Genomic DNA, 22,693 nt, shown 5'->3' with positions numbered 1-22,693 from the left:
GCACATTTAGAATATGAAATGTGTTTAAACTTTGACTCCTTTATTCTCGCATTAATTCAAATAACCTTATGAAAAAACATATTGTTGAATTAAATAATATCTTTATTTTCCAAAATGCTTTTTCAAAAATCACCGCTAACAGATGTATCTCATGTTAAAAGATATAAATGCGATTTCTTTTGCTTTCTGATGTTTTCGAAGGTATTATTAAGACTTACAGTTTTAAATAGAAAAAAACTGATGATGCATTGAAAACAATATAAAGATAAAAAACAAGGGATCAAATTGTAAGAAATAAGTACCACAGTATTCAGAGGCACCTAAATCTATTTTTCATGTTCAATTATAATTTGATCATGATTTTTACCAGTCCAATTTAAAGGACTGACAATACTTTAAATTTATCGATCTTCTTGATTATTTGTTGGTTTTGAATCGATAGACAGGCGTTAAGGTCAAACACTAGTTCCCACACTTTCATATTTCTGAGCTACTGTAGAATCATTTTAATTTGTGGGGGCCAATGTTCGTGAGTAAGCAAAATTTTTCTGGTTCGTGGGAATGTAATTTTGTGGGTAAGCGATATGATGTCACTTGGAGAGATAACTCTTCTTGGTTCAAAAAAATGTTTGGGGACACGTAGATTCATGGGTAAGAGTGACCCACGAAATCTACGAACATCAATCCCCCACGAACAATGATGATTCCACAGTAATGTAATATAACGGTGTTTTATAGAATATACTAAACTATTACACTCCAGAAAACATTGTAATATAACGGTGTTTTATAGAATATACAAAACTATTACACTCCAGAAAACATTGTAATATAACGGTGTTTTATAGAATATACTAAACTATTACACTCCAGAAAGCATTGGGAACTCATGCACTAAATATGCATAGACTGAAAAAAGGGGCTGAAATGTGACCATCCTCAATTTTCTATGGAAAACTTATCAAATTTAATAACAATGCATCAAAAATTTACCTCACTACTCATAAAATCAAACTTTCAATTTAAAGTTAGTTCCAAGTAGAGTATCATTTTAAAAAATATGAATGCTGTTTTTGAAACTCATTTTTCCACTATCTTACTGAGGTCCAAATTAAGTGCATTAAGTGCACTCCTTTTCTATTTTCAGTAACATCAGTTTGAACTACAAACCTCACTGAGATACATTAGAAATGAACACTCTGATCCGTCCACTCCATACGAGGCGTAACAAGCGTCAGACTGCCACATCTGCCGCATCCACTGAAAATAAATAGTATAAATGAAATGTAAAGTATAATGTTAAAGCAGTAACTTTTTACTATTCAAAGTGACATGAAATTTTTTAAGACACCACGGGCCTAAACAGTCACCTGAGTATCATAGCCCCTACAGGGAATCTCGTATTCGCATTTAAGCCTCAATATGGAGTCCTCTGTACACATGTGTATGATCTTTCAAAACATGCATATAATTCCTATTCATTTACAGAAGAAGGAAAAATGGAAGTTTGAAGCATATACATGTAAATCAAAATGGAAGTTTGAAGCATATAAATCAAAATGGAAGTTTGAAGAATATATATCATTTTGACATCCCCCCAACTCCTACCTATCCCTGACCCATGGGCCATAAATTTCACAATTTAAGAAGAAGATTTTACGGACATCATGACCATGCATTTGATTTATCTCGCATGACTGTGAAAGTAGAAAAGAAAAAAGAAATTCTGATACATTTTTATTATCCCAAGGGCCTGAACCCCTGACCCCCAGGAGCCATGAATTTCACAATTTAGTAGAGAGTTTCATGAACATTATAATCATGCATTTAGTTTTTCTCAAACATATGTGGGAGTAAAGAAGATTTTCTAAGATTTAATACATTTTCACTATATGGTCATATTGGCCCTGCCCAAGGGCCTGAACCCTTGACCCAGGGGTCATGAATATTATAATTTTGATAGAAGGCTTCATGGACATCATATTCATGCATTTAGTTTTTATCAAATATACATGGGAGTATATATGGAGATTTTGGAAAAAATTGCCTTTTTTTTAGTATATTTGGCCCTGTCCATAAGGCCCCAGGAGCAGTAAGGTAATAAATATCACAATTTATATTCCTCTTATCCTAGATATGCTTCACATCAAAAACGGTAACAATTGGCCTTATAGTTTTCAAGAAGATAGAAATGTAAAATTGTTAAGAGACAATGGATGACACACGACTTCGGACGAAGACCAATGGCAATAGGTTACCTGAGTGACTCAGGTGACCTAAAAATTAAATAAATGCAATTTAAAGAATACATGATTATGACGATAACTGATATGTATGCCTTACAGAGTTACCTCCTATTTTATTTCATGCGAGAAGAGTTCCCATACCTCTAGCTTTCCTTCACATTTTGAGTATACTTGTTTGTCTTGTTCAGTGAGTGTGCAAGCCTCTGTCCTCCCAAGAATTAAATCTGACAAAATTCAATGAAATATTTCAAAATCACAAAACAAACTGACTAAATCATTACTGGATATCAATAATGAATCAAGACTGACATGAGAACTTAATGATTGGCATTATATTTTCTTTTGTATCAATCTGCATTTACTTTCCTTTACGGTTATCTGTAAATTGAATAAATAACAAAGAAATATATCTGGAGATTTTCCCTTAAAGTTTCAAGTATTTTGTGATTCTGTTAGCTCACTCACACCACACCATGACTCCCAGAGAAAAGATGGAAAAATAGAAAGTAAATGAAGATCATGTAAATCATCTTTAATTACTCAGATTAAACCACTCAGATTAAACCACTCAAAAAGCTAGAGCACACAGATCTTTATATGTGAGTAGAGAGATGTGTATAAATAAATGTACAATTTGTATGTAAATGTACCTCTACATATAATCAGACAAGTCTGGTAATGTTATATACATCTTGTACATTCTCACTACAGTAAGAAATACACAATAGAAGGTAGCATGTATGAGAGGTTAGGTATGGAAGAAAAGATCCAGATTTTATATTCAGGTAGAAAATAATGAAATGTTTCAGAGAGGAAACCCTCAGACTGCATAGAATACTCTTATATCCCTCTAACAGTGACTGACCACCAGATCAAATTCTACTGACCCAAACTGCTAAACTAGTCAAATTCTACTGACCAAAACTGCTAAACTAGTCAAATTCCTTAAGGACTTTCAATCATTTTTTTTTCTAAGATTCATCGGTGAAAAAAAATTCTACCATGATAAATTCATGTGCATGCATGCTTATATATTTTTGAAATACAGCTAGGTAAGATGCAAAATCGAAGTATTTTCTAACAAGTCTCTAATGCTAACGCAAATTCAAAATGAAGTCTCTCATTTGGACCGTGCAATGTCCTGATAAATGTAATACCTTGATTGATTTAATAGTCTAGACTATATCATTTAAATTGAAATTAACTATTTAAAGTAATTCAAGAGTGCTTTTTTTCTATCATGTCTATTACACTTTTTGATGAACATTCATAGTACTTACATTAGTGTGTGACATTAAATATATCAAAAATATATGGATTATAAGACTTCATTAAAGATGCCATAAACTCGCAGATATTTGTGATAAAGTATCCTTTTTTTATTTTCATTTTATCGATCTCTCACATGTTTATGTCTATTTGCAATTTCTATTAATAATTTGCAAAAACACACATACATCCTTGGGGGAAAAAATAAAATACAAAAAACAGCATAACAATAAATCAATTTGAATAAGCAGACAAATTACCAAATTTACATCCAAATACTGACACAAAATTTGTAGACATTCATCAGCTTGTTTCCTTAAAAATGTTGATGTTTTATACATGTACACAATCTGACTAAGATTGCGTTGAAAACAGACAGATTAAAAATTCAATAAAGTAGTTTCTAATCTATATGCAGGTCAGATATAAATTATTTACGAGAGCAATCACAGCTATTGTAGTGAATACTTGGTGTAAAGTCACTGTCTATATCTCCACTGATCAACTGATTTTCTCTTTCATTTCCTTGTATTCATTTGTTTTTAATCATACATTAAGAAATAAATTTCAGTTTTGAAAATACCTGACAGCATGAACTGTGATGGTTATGCTGGTTGCTTAATGAAGTGCATTAGCGCTACATGGAAAGTAAACCAGTGTGAAGTGCATACCCTCACATATTTTCAAAAATGAAATTTATTTTTTAAATTTACATTCTACTTTCGTTTCCATTGGAATACCCGGCCGTTAAAGTCAACGTACTATATTTCTCAAGATTCAGTCTTGCATTGTTCACAATTTCATCACATTCATGAGGAAATGGCCATCATTACAATTTGTAAAGATATCGAAGGCAAAAACATTGGAAATGTAAATATTTCATAAGCTATCAAATTAGTATAAAGCTGATCTATGTTTGTAGAGTCTAATGATAGTGCTGCTGTTTTACAATACTTTCATTATTAGTACATGTAGAACTCATCTGCTGATTTAGCAAATTTTGAAGGAATGTCACTTAGACGTCATCAAATGTTATCCCAAATTACTGGCTGGAAACACAGGCAATTGCATCGCTTGGGGGTCGAATTTACTATATAAAGAGTACTCTTTATATAGTAAATTCGACCCCAAGCGATGCAATTGCCTGTGGCTGGAAAAGGCTCAATAAAAACACTTTCCTGTGATTAGATTCAAGTTTTATTGTTTATGTTTAAGTAATGCCAAAAGCCTTTTAATACAAATTTTTGTTTTGATAATGATAGATGTCCTTTAACAAGTACACAAAATACACTCTGGATGATACAACTGACATAAAAAAATACTTATTGGTTAGCATAACCAGTGGTCTAACTCATCCATATGGTAGAATAAAAGCCAATATACTTAACATGTACTGATATGTTTTGTACAGTAAAACATACTTACAGCAAACCTTTGGGGACAGCAAAACAGTCCACAAGGTGACCTGACCTGGCCAAGGTCACGCAGTCGCCGCGGTCAGGTCATCGAGTGGACCTGGTCGAGGGTTCTCATTTTTCCATGTTGAACTGATCACAGGTGATTGTTTTATTATACCGATATAGAAAGAAACCCAAACTGATATATATCCTGCATTTGTAACACACATTTAGATTTCTACACTATCTGTATGTCGTGTTGATCATTTCAAGCTCTACTGTGGATGTGTGATTGTGCATCCAATTATAATTCAAAAGATAATTCAAAAAATCTTTTCGTCTTAGAAATGAAAAACTGGTTTATTACAAAAAATTAGTACAATTCTACGTCTGATAAAAGTTCTACCTATGTAACGTTTTTATACATATATTCAAACTATCTTGTTCCTATGTAGTTGCATGTTTACAACAGAGATCCAGACATGACGCAAATTGTGCACAAAAAATGATGATGTAGTGTCTGAATAACCAGAATTTGTCTATCGGAAGTCTGCCTAAGATTGGGGTTTGATTCACTTGACATAATCATTGTTTTTACAATGAAATTTCTTATAAATTCATTAGCGGTCAATTTCAGCGGTCATTAATAATAATGACTGTTCAATATCATAATGATAATGACTGTTCAATATTATGCACATGCAGTGATTTGGAGATCATTATTGATAATAACGACCAGTCAATATCATGCACATGCAGTGACTCTTAGGTCATTATTACAGTAAACAGTGCAATTTGGAGTCATTATTGAATTTTAAAGGCTTCCCAATCAGATTTGAGAATTATTAATAGAGGTATAATAATATATATGTAACTAAACTTTGTTATATCCAATACAATTTTCATTATTTTCCTCTCATGGGGTAATAAGTATCATTTCGCAATAAGCCTGAATTCACTATAAACATGTTCACTATAGGCATGTTTAACTGTATACTGTACATGTATAATATCATCTACTTATCTTAATGTATCTTAAATCTAACATAATCGGAGCCAATGCACTGTTTGGTTGTCATGTATAATTAACAGATATGAATACAGACTTTATATTTTAGTGCTACCATAAACTAGTACTCTTGCTTTATCACTAATGGTACTAATATACAGCATTACTAGTACCGGTACTGTCAATCCTCTCCATGACTTTAATGTGCATGCTAGTAAATAAACATGTGTTATAAGTTTTTACACACTTGTCAGGTTAGTAGTGATTTTTCCAATTCCATTACATAATCATTACCATCCCATTAGTGACAAACAAGAAAAACATCCATGCTGAAAATACAAACATTATTGGTTATAAAAATTTACTTAGTTTGTTTCTCCAAACAACCAAACTTTTGACTTACTATCATTTGAATCATCTATTAAATGTCAAGTCAAAGAGTCATTCTGTAGAATTCTACCAGGGTTATTGCAAAGATCAAAGGAATGCTGCAGTCATTATTCTACTATAAACCTTCATACGTATCAATTGATGATGAGAAAATTGATACACATCTCGCTTGCACTTCGAGGTTTGCTATCAATGCAACAATAAAGTCGATGACTGATGATTGAATTTTATAATCATAAAAATCAATCAATACATGTTGTAAAACAAATTCATAAATGACTGAAAAACATTTGTCATTCAGTATAAACCAATCATCTGCATTCTGAGAATGTAAACATGGCAATGCACAGAGAAGTTTTTCTTGAACTGTATTCAAAGCAATTAATATACTCCTTTACCATCAAACTAAATACTTGAAATATTTTTTTCAAAATAGATTTAGAATACCCCTCCCATCTCACCCTTTTTGTCAGTAAAAAATAATGTAGAATCTAGACTGTTTTGGAAACTGCCATGATGTCACAGTGACCTAATTTGTAGCTATATAGGAAAACGATCTGCTGTATATTTCTGAGCCGTAGTAGAATAGAAATAAAGTTCTTGTTTTAGTGTATGTTGCAGGATAACCCCCTTGGTCTCAAAATGTTGTTTGAAATATAAAACAACATTTCTCAACCTTGGAGGTTATCCTGTAAAATATACGAAAACGCAATCAGTATTTCTTAAATTTCTATTCATTGTATTTGTTAAGTTAATATTGAAAACTAGTCAATGTACAGCTTTCACTGACATCAGAGTACTGAAAGGCATAAGATGATTTTGTCTGCATGGTGTAATCATAAAACAATTGCCCTATGACAGGCACCCAGACAGGAAAGCAATCACTATATGCTTGCTCTGTAGGTGAGGCAAAAATGGCATACGGTGAAAGCAGTGTGCTTTGGCAATCTATTAAAGCATAGAGTCTATATTTTATCTAATGTCAAATTAATTGACAAGAAGGGAAAAAAACTTAGCTCTAATTGTATTCTTTAAAAGCACACAATACCTAGCTGCTTCTCCTTGTTATTAACGAGTTCTGGGACACCCAATGTCTCAGTAGTTCCTACAATGAACCAGTTTTGTGATGCTGGATACTGATTGGGGTATCACATTAATCACTAGAAATCAGTTTTTTGATAGACTAATTAACCAGAATCATGCACCATCCACCCCCCTCTGAAAATTAAAAACATGATGTTAAATGGCATTGTTCTAAAACTTGTGCATCTAAAGAACACATGCAAAATCATTTCTGGCCATCTATTATTCAACATAGTCTGTAGTTAGGATGGAAAGTTTGCATGCCATGCTTTTTTTCTGCAAGTGACTGATGTTCCTTCCAAACATTTTTTTCTCCTGACAGAGTGTATATTCTTTGGAGAACAAATATAAAACCAATATTTGAACATGAAACACTTAGAAAAAAGAAAATGGATACCCCTGCTTTGTATTTATATCACACATTAGAAAAAATGTAATTAGTGATTTCCTTTTAGGTTTTGGGAGGTATGCCAGGTATCCATCATAAAATTTTATATTTAAAAATTTATTAAAAGTCTATCTTTTCAAAAAACTATATACCAGTATGTAACTCAAATGTACTGTGTGGCAATATTAAAAAAGCCACTTATGCTGTTTACCCCGTACCTTCAGCATGGAGAGAGTCATCAGTCTGGTCAGTCAACAGGGGGCGTGTCAGATTGACAATGGAGGAGTTGGACATGTTTATCACCTGGTGAACCTGCACCTCCAAACGACTTAGTCGTTCCAGCATGCTTTCCAATAAAACAGCCATTGTTTTCTTCAGATCTGTAAAACCATTTATAAAAGTTTAACATTCTGCCACGTGTATTGAAGATTCCTAAATGTACGCATGATTTATTATTGCGTAATTTCGCAAGAAGCATCACTCGTAAAATAAAATTGCTCTTGTTTATTTTTCTATTGCTGAAATAGATGTAAAAACTCTTGATCAACAGACCACTCACAAGTTCATGTTCACGCTATTTGAATTCCATGAGGAATTTCTTGATATTAAGTAATAGCGTAAAATAGGGAATCTACAGTATCCGTGTCATGTTAAAAACTAAGTTCTATCAGCCGGACTTGCATTATCTAGGTGGTATAATGTTACGTCTATCGTGGTATAATGTTACGCCTATCGTGGTATAATGTTACGTCTATCGTGGTATAATGTTACGTCTATCGTGGTACAATGTTACGTCTATCGTGGTACAATGTTACGTCTATCGTGGTACAATGTTACGTCTATCGTGGTACAATGTTACGCCTATCGTGGTACAATGTTACGTCTATCGTGGTACAATGTTACGTCTATCGTGGTATAATGTTACGTCTATCGTGATATAATGTTACGCCTACAGTGGTATAATGTTACGTCTATAGTGGTATAATGTTACGTCTATAGTGGTACAAACAACAGAATTGTAGATCCCATTAGAAACCTAAGGAATTCACCACTAGAAATCTACCTTCATTTATAACACACGACATAAGATCCAGTCTATAATATTTGGGAATTTTAAATATTTCTTTTCTTTCCTGTCGATGCCTCCACAGAAGACCAAATTATAAAGGTTTTTTCTCCAGTTTTCACTCTTTGTAATGTGAAAAAGAAACAGTTTCATGAAAATTACTAGGAAAATTACACAATTCCTTTCTTCAAAATGGGATTCATTATAGGATTAAACATTCTTTTTGAAGAATTTATCGATGTGTAAACTCCTGACATTTTACTCACAAACTGAATAAAAGTGCGAAGCACTTTTATGTTAAGTTTGTGAGTAAAATGTCCGGAGTTTACACATCGATAAATTCTTCAAAAAGAATGTTTGATTCTTATAATTCAAATTCATTCACTTTATCAAAAATTGCAAAAATTTGAATAGTTTCCCCGCACTATGTTATTTGTTTTCAGGCGTGTATGAATACATCGCGTTTTCGGATTTATTGATGTATAAACTCTTGTTCAGCTTTATTTTTGTCAAAACAATTGTAATAAATAGCATTGGAATTATTAATACATATTTAAGTACATGTAAATACTTCAATATTGTATCTGTATGTACCATAAGCAGTAAATCGCCCAGCATACGGTCCATCCACTATATCATTGTTCTCCCTCGACAGAGCACGGACATACTTCTCACTTAAGCCGATTATTTCATTCTGCAATGTAGAAAATTAAAACATAATAAAGGTCAAGGAAAGCATACATCACTGAAAATAACTATGCTGATGAAGCTACATATACTGTTACAGCCAACACAGCTAATGTATATGAGCCGATTAAGAAATGTTCCCCATGGAAGTGGGTTCCACCCCATGCATTTTTAAGGGGTCCAATTGAAACTATGGACTAACATATGTGTTGAAGCGCATACAAATAGGCAAATATATTTATTTTCTACCGAGTCCATGGGAGGTGGGTTCAGAACCTCCATCCTTCGATCGATCCCCATATATACGTGCCTGACATATTATAGCCTCTACCAATGGAATTAAGATTAAGATACAGTAAAATATCTGTATCTCGAATATGGTTTATCTCGAATACCCCGCTTGAGTCGAAGTCGACCGCCGGTCCCGGCCGTTTTCCCTATATTAAATGATTAAAAAAACTTCTGATATTTCGAACACTGTAATCTCGAATACTCCGCTTATGTCGAAGTATTTTCAAGGTCCCATACCCTAAATTCACCTGGTTTATCTCGAAGTGCAGTCAATTTTCCACTCTGCTTACCATCCCTGCCGTCGTTAAGTCACACATTCACACCCACGGCTACATCAATTATAATTAAAGACCGCTAATCCATGCTCGCCTTTTCCGAGGAGACTCAGGTTGCAATAAATGGTTCAACAACTTGGGTGATTAGTGAAGCCTTTCAACATTACGGCTAAAGTTCACCGCCAATTATGAACTAACATACCCGATTCAAGGGATGGTGTTTTGAAAGACACACACTCTATCATTAACATGTGGGTTAGATAAATGCCCAAAATCGTCGAAGTACGCTTGAAGGTAATGTTCTTAATAATGATAATGCATTTAATAATACACGCTTCATCATTAAAACTAGTACAGAGAAAACATGAAAATTTCCTTAATAAACATTTAAAAGTTTGGGTTTTTTTAAAATCCGTCTTTTTTGTTTCTTGCGTGATAAGTTCTTTCATTACAATGCAATAACTACATCTCAGTCGAGCCTGGACATCAGTAAACTTACAGTAAGCATACAGGCACGATCATCTTAATTTTGAAACACATTGTGAATTCAATTGGATGTTTATATATATTTAAACAAGAGGCCCAAGGGCCTAGAATCGCTCTTCTGATAAATTGTACAACCCCACCATTTCTATTCTTAGCCTCTTAGTATTCTAAATCTTTAGTTAAATCCTAAGAATTCAAAAAAAGTAGGTCAATGTGACCTACTTTTTGGTTTACACATTTTGAGAACCCAAGAAATATCAACTGACAAAGTTTGATGATTTTAAGCAAATTAGTATCTGAATATTGAAATATAGCTGTCAAATTCCAATCGTAGGTCATGGTGACCTACTTTTTGGTCAGCGAACTCCGAACATGCAAGACCCATCAACTGACAAAGTTTGATGACTGTAGGTCAAATAGTATCTGAAAGGTGACCTACTTTTTCATCAACACCCTTCAAACATGCAAGACCCAACAACTGACAAAGTTTGATGACTGTAGGTCAAATAGTATCTGAATTATATAAATATAGCCGTCCAATTCCAAAAGTAGGTCAAGGTGACCTCCTTTTTGGTCAACACCCTTTGAACATGCAAGACGCATCAACTGACAAAGTTTGATGACTGTAGGTCAAATAGTATCTGAAATATATAAATATAGGTGTCCAATTCCAAAAGTAGGTCAAGTTGACCTACTTTTTGGTCGAAACCCTTCCAACATGCAAGACCCATCAACTGACAAAGTTTGATGACTGTAGGTCAAATAGTATCTGAAATATATAAATATAGCCATCAAATTCCAAAAGTAGGTCAAGGTGACCTACTTTTTGGTCGACACACTCCGTTGACTCAAGATGCATCAACTGTCAAAGTTTGATGATTGTAGGTCAATTAGTGACTGAAATATATAAATATAACTGTCAAATGCCAAAAGTAGGTCACAGTGACCTACTTTTTGGTCGATACACTCCGAAGACTCAAGATGCATCAACTGACAAAGTTTGATGATTGTAGGTCAAATAGTGTCTGAAATATAGTAATTTAGCTGTCAAATACCAAAAGTAGGTCACGGTGACCTACTTTTTGGTCGACACAAACCGAAGACTGAAGACGCATCAACTGACAAAGTTTGATGATCCTAGGTTTTACAGTGCCCAAAATATGCATCTAAAATTGAAAAATGTGAAATTTGAATATCTGCAAAATTCAAAAAGTAGGTCACTGTGACCTACTTTTTTATAAATATGTTTCAAGGCCTCAAGATGCATCAACTTACAAGATTTGATGATTCTAAACCTCTCGGTATTTGAAATAACAACTTAAAATATATCTATAAATGATAAGCCATAAAATTCAGAAAGTAGGTCACAGTGACCTATTTTTCAGTTGACGCATTTCAAGGTCCCATGATCCACCAACTGACAAGTTTTGATGATCATAGGCTTCAAAGTGTCCAAGATATGCATCAAAATTAATTTTAAAATAAATACCTGCAAAATTCAAAAAGTAGGTCACCGTGACCTACTTTTGAGACAACTTGACACAAGGTCCTAAGATGCATCAACTGTCAAAATTTGATGATCCTAGTCCTTATAATGACTAAAATATCTAAGATTTAAGGAATTTAAAAAAAAATTTAATTTAGGTCAACTTTGAAGTGACCTCGAGACCACGCCCTTTGCCCCAGGGTAATGCCTTGAACAATTTTTAATCTACAACATATCCTCATCTTTATGTGTAAGTTTGGTGATAATCTGCCCTGTGGTTCTTGAGAAGAAGATTTTTTAGCAACCACTACTTTTGTTTGTATTTTCCTGATTATCTCCCCTTGTTAAAGGGTCACATCCCTCTATTTAGTATGTATGAAAGCCCTTGGGCCAATAATACCCTGTAACAAATTTGAAAAAAATTGGCCAAGGGGTTCTTGAGTTATAGCCCTTTTTCTAAAAAGTTTACGCACACCGCACAAATGGCCATAGCATTAGCTCTTTGAGCCTTTGGCTCAGAAGAGCTAAAAACGAAATGTTTGTCTTTGAAATTCCACAATATTAATTTATCAACTTGTATTAAACTATAAGAAACGGCAACGGGGTTTTTGTTTATAATGCAAATGCCATACTATGCATCAAATATCCTCCTTCAAAAATAAATATCCAAGATCAATTTTGGATATCTCGAACCCCCGGATATCTCGAAGTTTTTTCGAGGTCCCTCGGACTTCGAGATAGAGATATTTTACTGTATGTGATTTTAAAGAAAACTGGAAAAATCTGTGGTGTAATAAAAATTGCACAATAGGATAATGAAATTAACACTATAAATTAATGGCAAGGCGGGGATTATCATAAATATTGATCTCATGTACAGAGTGTAGCAATGACATATTTTAATTTTTAAACACCACAATTAAATATTTCACAATTTGCATAATGGTAAGAAAATTTCTGTATGTTTGATTCCCCTCCTTTTTCATTGTTGTAATGATACATTGAAATTCATTCACAAACCTAGAATGAATCAAGTAGATCCTTATCATTTGATGTCAGATATCTTCAAAGAAATATTTACTATAATGAATTTCGTTGATTTTCATTGCCATGGCATTGCATAAATTCACCCTTCAACTCCTAATTTAGATCCACAACTGCTGGAGGTATTGTGACGTCAAAACATGGATCACATCTATCGTCTTGCCACAGTATTTACATTTTATTACACATTAATGCGGCACACATACTGCATTGTGTAGGGAACACAAGACTAGGATGAAATTGAGATAAATATACATAAATTCGTAAATTAAGATCAAGAAGATGCGACTTTATGAGATCTGGGATTGGTGACAAAACAATATCCAGACAAATGTACAGCTCCATCACTTACATTTTTGCGCACTTTAGTCATTAGAGCTAATTGCAGCACTTTGCACTCACTTGCTGTGCTCACTATTAGAAATATATATACACAGTAGTGCTGATATTATAAACTGATGCTTTATATGATTGTTTGCTTGGTGGACTTTGTTGTGGGGTAAGATCTATCCTTAAGGAATATATGTTTAGTCTAATTTGTTTGTATGTATTATGATAGTATTAAAATAATGGCAGCATGGAGTAATTTTTACAATTATAGGTACTCTATGCTTCCATTGTTTTTATGCCCCCCATGACACTAACATACAATCTAGACTTAGTGTTTTTTATAGGCTTCTAATTAACTTCTTTTATTTGTCACTATAGGCTTTCAAATCAAATTGAAAAGTCACTTGCTGATACATATTGCTTTCATTGGAAAATACAACAACAAAAAATCAAGAATGAAATAAAGAGAGAAAAAATATAAATTATTAAACTTATGTATCATTTATTGATTACTTACACAGCTGCAGTAAAGGATATCAATTTCAAATACAAGCAGGTCCTAATATGTTGGTTGCTTGTTTACCACATTGTATAACTCACTGATTTTGTAATTTGTGGATACAGTAAATGTATCTGCACTTTAGGCCACCATTAAAAATATTTTTGTTTGATGTACTCTGACCCACATTTTTCAAGGTGGGTAAGTAGGTAGGTATTTTTTTGGGGTTTTTTTTGGTTTTTTTGGCAGTATCGAAAAAATTGATTATTGTCATAAAACGCAGACTTAGAAATTTATTGATGTTTTCATTAAACATTGGACAAGACAGATTTAATAATTATTGCTATAAAACATTCATCAAAAAAATTTCTTAGAGAATATAAACCTTTAAAATGAAACAATGTCTATTTCCCTGGAAACCAAATTTTAAAAAAATTTAAAAATTAAAAGTACTGAAAAAAATGATTGGGTATGGGCAATTTTCACGGGTCGGTCGGAGTACATCAAACAAATCAATTTTTATTTTTGGCCTTATATCCCAAAACCGTGAAAGCTCTCAAAATTGAAATGAAATTTGACTTATAAAACTTCATGTCAAATACATACATATATTATAAACTCATCAATAATCCATGTTTTGATACCCCTACTATCATTATAACAGACAAAATTACCAGTTCCTGTGCTTGGCCACACAAATTCGATGCCTAGAGAAGATGATATTACCTCTAATGTGGTTAATATCACCAAACAAACACAAGAAATTAATCCAAGTGCGGGATTTTTCAACAATTCTTCATTCAGTAATTGCATTAATAATGCGCGTTATTCAGTTTGTATGCACACATCATTGCAGTTATGAGATTATATCTTTCAAAATATAATAATTCATTGCTTAAATAAATGTGTTTCTAAATATACATAGGGGAATATAATTTAACCTTACTAACAGTACATATGTAACTTGATCCAAAAAGTTGGATCGCATCTTGTTGACAGGTGCAGATCATCACACCAAACTTGACACTTTCGTGCCTTGTTTAATCTGATCATTCATGCTGGTCAACTTGAAGACAAGGGTATATAAAAAATAAAAAAGATATAAAGTAATTTTCCAAAGAATTGGATCGCATCTTATTAACAGGCGCAGATCATCAGATAGATCAAACTCGACGCGAAGAGTTGGATCACGTTGAGTTGACCGATGCTACTCGACACTTCGTGTCTCGTTTGATCTTATGATATGCGCCTGTCAACTTGGAGTGATCCGACTCTCTAAAGTAATAACACATTTATTATATCCTTTCCAATTGGCTGAGATCCAACAACCTAGGAAAACTAGAATGTTATATTAACTTGCATGTGTCTTCGAGGTAATTATAAAATTTGATTTCTCCAACACTGGGTCAAAAATAAATTGGCAATTTGATCAGCATTAGATGGCCGACCAGGTATTTTGTAGGTTCTAGCAGCCAGTTTCAATATTCTGAATTATTCACTCACACAATGAAGCAATTGCTTTAGTTAGTATACCCTCGAAGTACCCTCTGGATTCAGTGAATTTTGTACTTCTCAGATAGCTAAAGCATCATATTGACCTAGAAAATGTCAATTTGAATAATTGTACTGTACATGTATAAGCATTCAAATACATATATATCTCATGATCAGTCTTATCTAAATATTTAATCACCCTGGAGTTTTAGAAAACAATGATGCTTCCCATTTGTTGCAGTATTTCAACAATGCACACTATATCTGGGCTTTTTAAATTTGTTCAATGAAATTACAATAAAATTACACTTATTTCTCTTCACTTACATTATCTAATTATAGTTTTATTGACATAGATCTCTAAACTTTAACAACACCTGAGGTGTTTAAGTTAAGGGCAGGATAAATCAATATCTGTAAAATTTCAATAACTCTTGTTTACTTTCTAATAGCTCCTGTTTATTTTCTAACTATTGTTGCTTTGACCATATATACACACAGTAGAAGTTTCAATAAAGAATAACAAAAAACCCACTCATTTATCATACTTCATCTTGTCCAAATGACTTCAAGCTCACTGTTAAAAAAATCTTTTTGAGGCAATTTTCTCAAAATGCATGTTATTTCAAAATCACCTTTAAAAAGTCATCATCTTTCAATGTAGTAGAATTTCATAAATAGTCAGGCCTGGAGGTTATAAAACTTTTACCATACTCAAACTCAGCCATATTTGATTGAGTACAACTCTGAGCATTAAAGCTCAAAGCATACTCGAAAAATCTCTAGCATGTACTTCATTTGAGCATGAGAAATGGTTTTATAAAAGTTTTATAACCTTGACTTAAAAGTATGAGTATGATTTAGAGCAGGGAGTTCGAGTTTGAGTATTAAAGCCTGCTCAAAAAGTTTTATAACCTTCAGGCCAGGAGAACTTTTCTGGAAGTTAATAATGAAAACAGAACTCTAAAATTTATTCTAAAATTTTAAGAGAATATTTACAGAATTTTCAGATCCATTTTAAAACCAATATGAGGTGGGGGTACAGATTTGTCTAAAATGTACATTCTTGTATAGAGATTTCATTTGAACTATACAAGACAAATTCTGAAAGTAATGCTTAAAGTGAATAGTTACAACATTAAGCTAAGGCCTCCATTTAGAGGACACATACTAACACACACCTTCAGTACTTCGCTTTCTTTCTGTCTGGTAGGACTGATATTGGAAACCCGATAGAGAGTCATACACCAGAAGAAAAAAAGTATGCAGGCAACCACCAGGAGCTGCCGACTGTTGGGAAATATACGTAATCGCCATGGAGATACCATTGCTTTAACTCTTCACACTTTACTGTGCAGCATCTATAATAATGAGAAAGAAAATTAAACAAAATAAAGTTGAGTGCAGAGAGTACTTATTAGTACTACATAAAGCCACATACATTATAAGACCAGTATTTGTCTATAAACTAAATTAAATAAACTCCTTGGAGAATCTGAGATTTTGAAACATTACCTTCACCACAATACTCCTTCTTTTTTTCTTTTTTTTTCACTCGATCAATGTATAAACAATAGAATGAATCAATATAATGACAATTTATGACACTACTAAGTGGATTCCCTACCAAGTGGATTGCCTATATTGTCCTCAAATATTTGAAAATCAATATTTTTACATAACCTGAAAGGACTTTGCTATACTCCTACAAATTACTCCATATACATAAGGGTTGATCCAAAAGTTTGTGGAACTTTTTTTCTAGAAATTCTTTGTGATAATACAACAGCATAAAATACACATTGTTGCGAAATCTGGGGGAGTTTTTGACGTGACGTGACATTTAAAACAACATGTTACATTCAGCAGCCTTGTCTTAAAATCTTACGAGAATACTGGATCCTCTTCTCCATCTCTGCCTCAGAAAGAAGTGTAGCACTCATCTCGTATTAATGTTCTTTATAATTAGATAGAATTTTGAAATGCACTACACTGTTCTATATAAGCTCCAGATTTCAGCAACAATATTCCACACAGTGCGTCAGTGGACCAAGTCCATGAACACTCTCAGTCACACATCTTTTCATCCTCCACTAAACTTCTTCCCTTCTTGAATCTGTTGTTCACTTGAACATGAGTTGCTTACTATCGTTTCGTCTTGCCTCTGTTATCAATTTATGCAGCTGAGTCAGGGTGTTTCCAAGAATTTTACAAAATTAAATAATTGATCAAATTTTAATGCCCTCTAATGATGTTATAAATCACAAAATCGAATGTTAATATTTATCAGTAAAATCAATGGAACTTGCACTCAATGTTTTATCATAGTTCAATCAATTGATATTAAGACATAATTTTGGTTTCATATTACATTTCACCCATTTTTTCTCTCATGAATTCATGCACTCAAGGATGCCAACTATCACATTTTAGGATTTTGAACTTTGCGTTAAATCAAACCTTTTTTATTCTAAGATTATTGTAAAACCATTCAATGGGTTTAATACCATTTTCATCAACAATATCAACCACATATTTGAAACCACTCTGTTGATTTATCCCGAATATGTACACGTGTCAGCAATATGGTGTTTTAAATACATTTTCTCTGTGTGTTGCAAATTTACAGATGATCTCTCATATCATTTCATGCATCTTCACAAAAATGTATTTAAATGTTAAGATAATAAAAACAGTTTAATTGGTATTTATTCCTTTGTAACTAACCGTGACTATACTATGGTCAGAGTAATAAGATAGAATAATAAGAAGGGCCTGTAGTTGCATCAGTTCATTGCAAAAGGCCAAATTTAAAGTAGAACCATAAATCGGTCTTGATTTTTAAATTTTTGTGTAAGTGAGAACAAGTAGACTTTTTGAAAGCTGTCTCATATAGTTAATCACTTTGAAAATCTCACCAATAAGTAACACTGGTATGTCATTTTAGGTTGTTTTGCTAATAATAGGGATTTGAATTTTTGAAAACTTTCTTTCAGAATTCTGTAAATAAATATATGTAATGGTATTTTCTTGATACAATTACACGAAGAAATGAGAATACCTAATCCTTCATTAATTGCTTTGAAACTGAGCTAACCACCAAATAGGGAATAGTGAGGTCAAGGTCACAGGGAATTTCAAGGTCAGAAAATAATGACACAGTTGAATAGCTACAACTAATACATAATGTATGTACCAATGTAAGAGTTCTCATAAAAATATTTTCAACAGTTGCTTTGAAACTGAACAAAACACCAACTATGGAAAAGTGAGGTCAAGGTCAAAGGAAATGTCAAGGTATAAAAATACTGATGCATTTGAATAAATGTTACCAATATGTATCAGCATATACAGTTTGATAAAAATATCTGGAATACAATGTAGTTTCTTTGAAACTAAGCTAAACACAAAAAGTGATGAATGGACAGATGGAAGGACAGAAGGATGGACAGAAGGATGGAAGATGGATATGACAAACACTATATGCTCTGGCAATATTCATGGTGAGGCATAAAAAGTTATAGAGAAATTCCACAAACATTTGGATCAACCCTTGTATCTAGCTGTCTAAAATAACAAGAGGCCCACAGGCCTTATCGGTCACCTGATTATTAAGTTAAAACTATCACTTGCCCTAAGGGCTATGAAATCTATAATTTTCCTACTCTGCATTTCTAAGTAATGCAAGGTGCCAATAATCATTAGTTAAATGATAAAGTCGTTTAACCACTATGACCTTTTTGGCCCCACCTTGGTACCAAATCCTCTACTCCTGGGATCATGAAATTTACAGTTTTGGTAAAAGGACTACCTGTTCCTTTAAAAGGACATGCGGGACAATGTGGCCAATAGCTGCAATAATGTAGCCCTATCCAATTTTTTTTTTATACTGACGTTTTCGGGATAGGGCTACAATTCCATAGGATCTCCGTAATGGTGCAAAATAATTTTAATGATAACCGATAATAAACTCTGTGTATTAGTCCCAAATGTTGTTTACACCAAAAGGAGTACAAACTTTGTGCTCAGGCATGTCTAATAAAGGTGTTTTTCATTAAATATAATGTACAGCATGCAAAATTCTTCGTCTGCTCCGCCATGCTTGTTATCGCGAGATCTCGTAGGTGGATCTAATGAAAAGCCTAAACATTGACAATCAGCGCGAAAATGTAGTTACTCGAGCCACTTCGACAAAGAAAGGAAAATGATATTGTTGCAGAAAGAATTTACACTCTGCTGTTCGGCTTTTAACTTGATATTAAATTCAAACCTTTTCAATACCGACGAAATAGTTTTCGCCTCCATACTTGTCCATTGATGTAAATACTACCTTATATGGCATATGCAAATGACTTGACAACCGGAAGTTGAAACTTCAGTACATCAAACATGGCTCACAAATATGAATCGAGAAATTGGAATTTATCGAAATTGCTGAAAACGGTAGAATAGAGCCTCACAAATCTAAAGTTGCAGGTTGTAAATTTATATATTGACTAAGAAACTTAGAATATCATTTTATTTACGTAAAGAAAGTCAGGAAATGTTTAGAATGAGCGCAAATGTTGCGGGAGTGAATCACTCCCGCATTTGCACCATTACAGAGATCCTAAGGAGTTGTAGCCCTCTCCCTAAAAAAAAAAAAAAAAAAAAAAAAAATCAGAGAGGGCTACATTATTGCAGCTATGTGGCCAAAAATAACTCGTCACTGAATATTTCTTCTTTTTTTCATGAAGCACCATCAGGATGTCCTGTACAATGTGTATAAATTTCATGGTAACTTTCTAGGTATACAAGGGAGATAATAAGCTTTGAATTACCCCCCTTTTCGAAAATTGTGAATTTTACAAGATCATTCCGATTTTCAATTCAAAACAAATAATTTGATGGAATTTTTATCTATATCTTTTACAATAATCTTTAGAATATATGCAAAATATATAATAATAACATGCTTAAACATAACCATATAATAAGAAATTGGGAAAATTTAAGGATTTGGGGTGGAAATTGGTACTCAAAAACAGGGTAGTCCAGATACTAAGTGAAGCACTGCTCAAAAACTTGTCAATGAATTTTTTTGCAAACACTGCAATTAAAAGCTATTCATATACCTAACTTCCTGTAGAAATATGAAGGGGTGAAGCTAATCTTGATTTTGAGGTAGGCGTCCTTGAAGTTATACATTGATATGTTCACTTGGGGTTAGGCTTGGCGAAATATTTGTTATTAATAACTTTCAAGCTTATATTCTTTTCATGTACAACTACTGTTAAAAGTAATGGGGGATGGGACAGTCTCAATTTATTTGCACTACAAAAAAAAGCTCATTGTCAAAGACTGGGGGAGGGGGGGGGGGGTAGCCTAATTCTTCGTGCCTGTTTTGGAATACATTGTTAGAAACTATATTTGTTTTGAACCTATTGATTCAGAAATATTTAGAATTTTCATGATTATGGAACAAAAATTGAGTTAATGAAAACAAATTAAAATTTAATTTTTTAAGATATACATGTATATATTAAACATATGACTTCGAACAAAACGTCTAGTCTAGCTCTAAACAATACGTCTTCTTTCAAACCACGGGTTAGGTCTAGTTAACATCAATATGAGCTACTACTTCCTTTACAAGATCAACAGCATTTCCGCGGCCATGGTAGCTAATGTCACTTGACTCGATCATCTCCATGCTATTTTTCAAGGTATTTATGTATCGCACATGTTGTGACTTTGCACCTTTTTCTTTTTCACACTTCTGCTTCTCGCATACATTCCGACGTGTGTCGTATTTTTTTTTTTACATTAGTTACCATTTCCACAGCAGTGTTTCGTAAAGTTAGTAAAAATAATTTGGAATATGAAATAGTTTGAGAGATAAAGTGTACTTATATTTACATGAAAATGCTTGCAAAAATTAAACATTCCTAGTATGGACGTTAATATTTGACAAAAAGTAATGATTGTCATTATAAGGGGGGGGGGGGTATTTTTCGCAAACAAGGATCTATTATAAAAGCACCTGAATAGTTCGTAAGTTTCCCAAGCAAGATTCGGAGAAATGTGTGTCCAGTTCTAGTTTCACACTATCATAGTAAATATCAACAAACGATCATCATCTTACACTTGCACTGAAGCATTGTTTACAGATGGTTGATTTTCTTTTTGTAAATGCCTAGAGATGCAAATTGCATGTGCATGTAGGAGCGATTTCGGTGACTTATAGGCTATACTATCAAAATTACTGTGGCGCATACTATACATATATATAATATATGCAATGTATGTGAAAAAGAGACTTGTCATCACTACGAAATAAAATAAAATTTATCATTAGACAAGAATTCAATCAACAGATTTACACATGACACTTGACAGCGGTAGCAAATTACGACAAAATATGATGACATTTTCCCCGCGATACAACGTCGTGACGTACTTTTTTATTATGACGTCATATAGTGTGTCTGCACAGCATTGTGATTTTTCTCGGGAAGCTTTAACTATGCTGCGTCCGGTTCTAAATTTATAATAAATTCGCAACCATCACGTGATCATCGTCCCGCATATCCTTAAACATATCTATTCAGTACTAATAGCACTAATGAAGATGTTATTCAAATGTTTTACAAATAAATACTTTATGTAAAGTTTGGCCCAGGAGTGAGTGCATTGTACTCAGAATCTCTACCCCAAGGATCATGAAATTAAAACAATTTTGGCAGAGGCCTTCCTGCTCTATGTGACTGGGTTTTTTTTCAACAGATGTGAGATTGTAGAGAAGAAAATTTTTGAAAATTGGTCAATTTTGATAGTTTTTGCCCTGATCTTAATTCTCAAGATCCCAGGAGTGCAGGTGTCCTGAAACTTATAATCTATGTCACCTAAAAATATTGAAACAATATCCTCTCAATTCATTACACCTCAAAATGTTCTTTTTGCTCGATCTCTTTCAAAAACTATCATTCGATAACAAACTTTTCCCATGCAATCATCACCACAATAAGGTTTGGAGCATATAAAACACTTGCATGTTTCTCAATTTTTTTCAATCCCAGTGCATGCAGGCACTTGACATATAACACACACCCCCCCCCCCCCCCCCTTGTATAATCTTACCTCTCTGTGACGTCGTTAAAACCTAGCCGTTCTACAGTTACATGTAGATCACCAGTCCCCAGCTACTGCCTGGTTCTAGATCACTTCAAATTGTATTTTCCTGCAAAGACAGGTAAAAATCAATTCATTTACAT

General features: G+C 33.3%; 1 protein-coding gene across 5 annotated transcripts in view; it reads right to left on the bottom strand.

Moving 5' to 3' along the window:
* The window catches only part of LOC125678948 (alpha-1,6-mannosylglycoprotein 6-beta-N-acetylglucosaminyltransferase A-like), a 69,517-nt gene that overhangs the window by 39,766 nt on the left and 7,058 nt on the right, over positions 1-22,693 (bottom strand). For 2 of the 5 annotated variants that reach the window (XM_048917771.2, XM_048917772.2), the window contains exons 2-8: positions 22,560-22,659; positions 16,622-16,801; positions 9,443-9,542; positions 8,001-8,162; positions 7,360-7,416; positions 2,388-2,470; positions 1,171-1,260 (exon numbers count right to left, since the gene is read on the bottom strand). In XM_048917771.2, coding sequence (XP_048773728.2) covers positions 1,171-1,260; positions 2,388-2,470; positions 7,360-7,416; positions 8,001-8,162; positions 9,443-9,542; positions 16,622-16,768 — 639 coding nt within the window. In that variant the 5' untranslated portion in view covers positions 16,769-16,801; positions 22,560-22,659. Of the gene's footprint in view, positions 1-1,170; positions 1,261-2,387; positions 2,471-7,359; positions 7,417-8,000; positions 8,163-9,442; positions 9,543-16,621; positions 16,802-16,955; positions 22,660-22,693 lie in introns of all 5 variants that reach the window. The other 3 variants (XM_048917773.2, XM_056156944.1, XM_056156943.1) reach the window with 2 other exon arrangements.

Source organism: Ostrea edulis, chromosome 2 (genome assembly GCF_947568905.1).
Source record: "Ostrea edulis chromosome 2, xbOstEdul1.1, whole genome shotgun sequence".
Taxonomy (NCBI): Eukaryota; Metazoa; Mollusca; class Bivalvia; order Ostreida; family Ostreidae; genus Ostrea; species Ostrea edulis.
The sequence above is the reverse complement of the archived record's forward strand: the minus strand, read 5'-3'. Positions and strand labels throughout refer to the sequence as shown.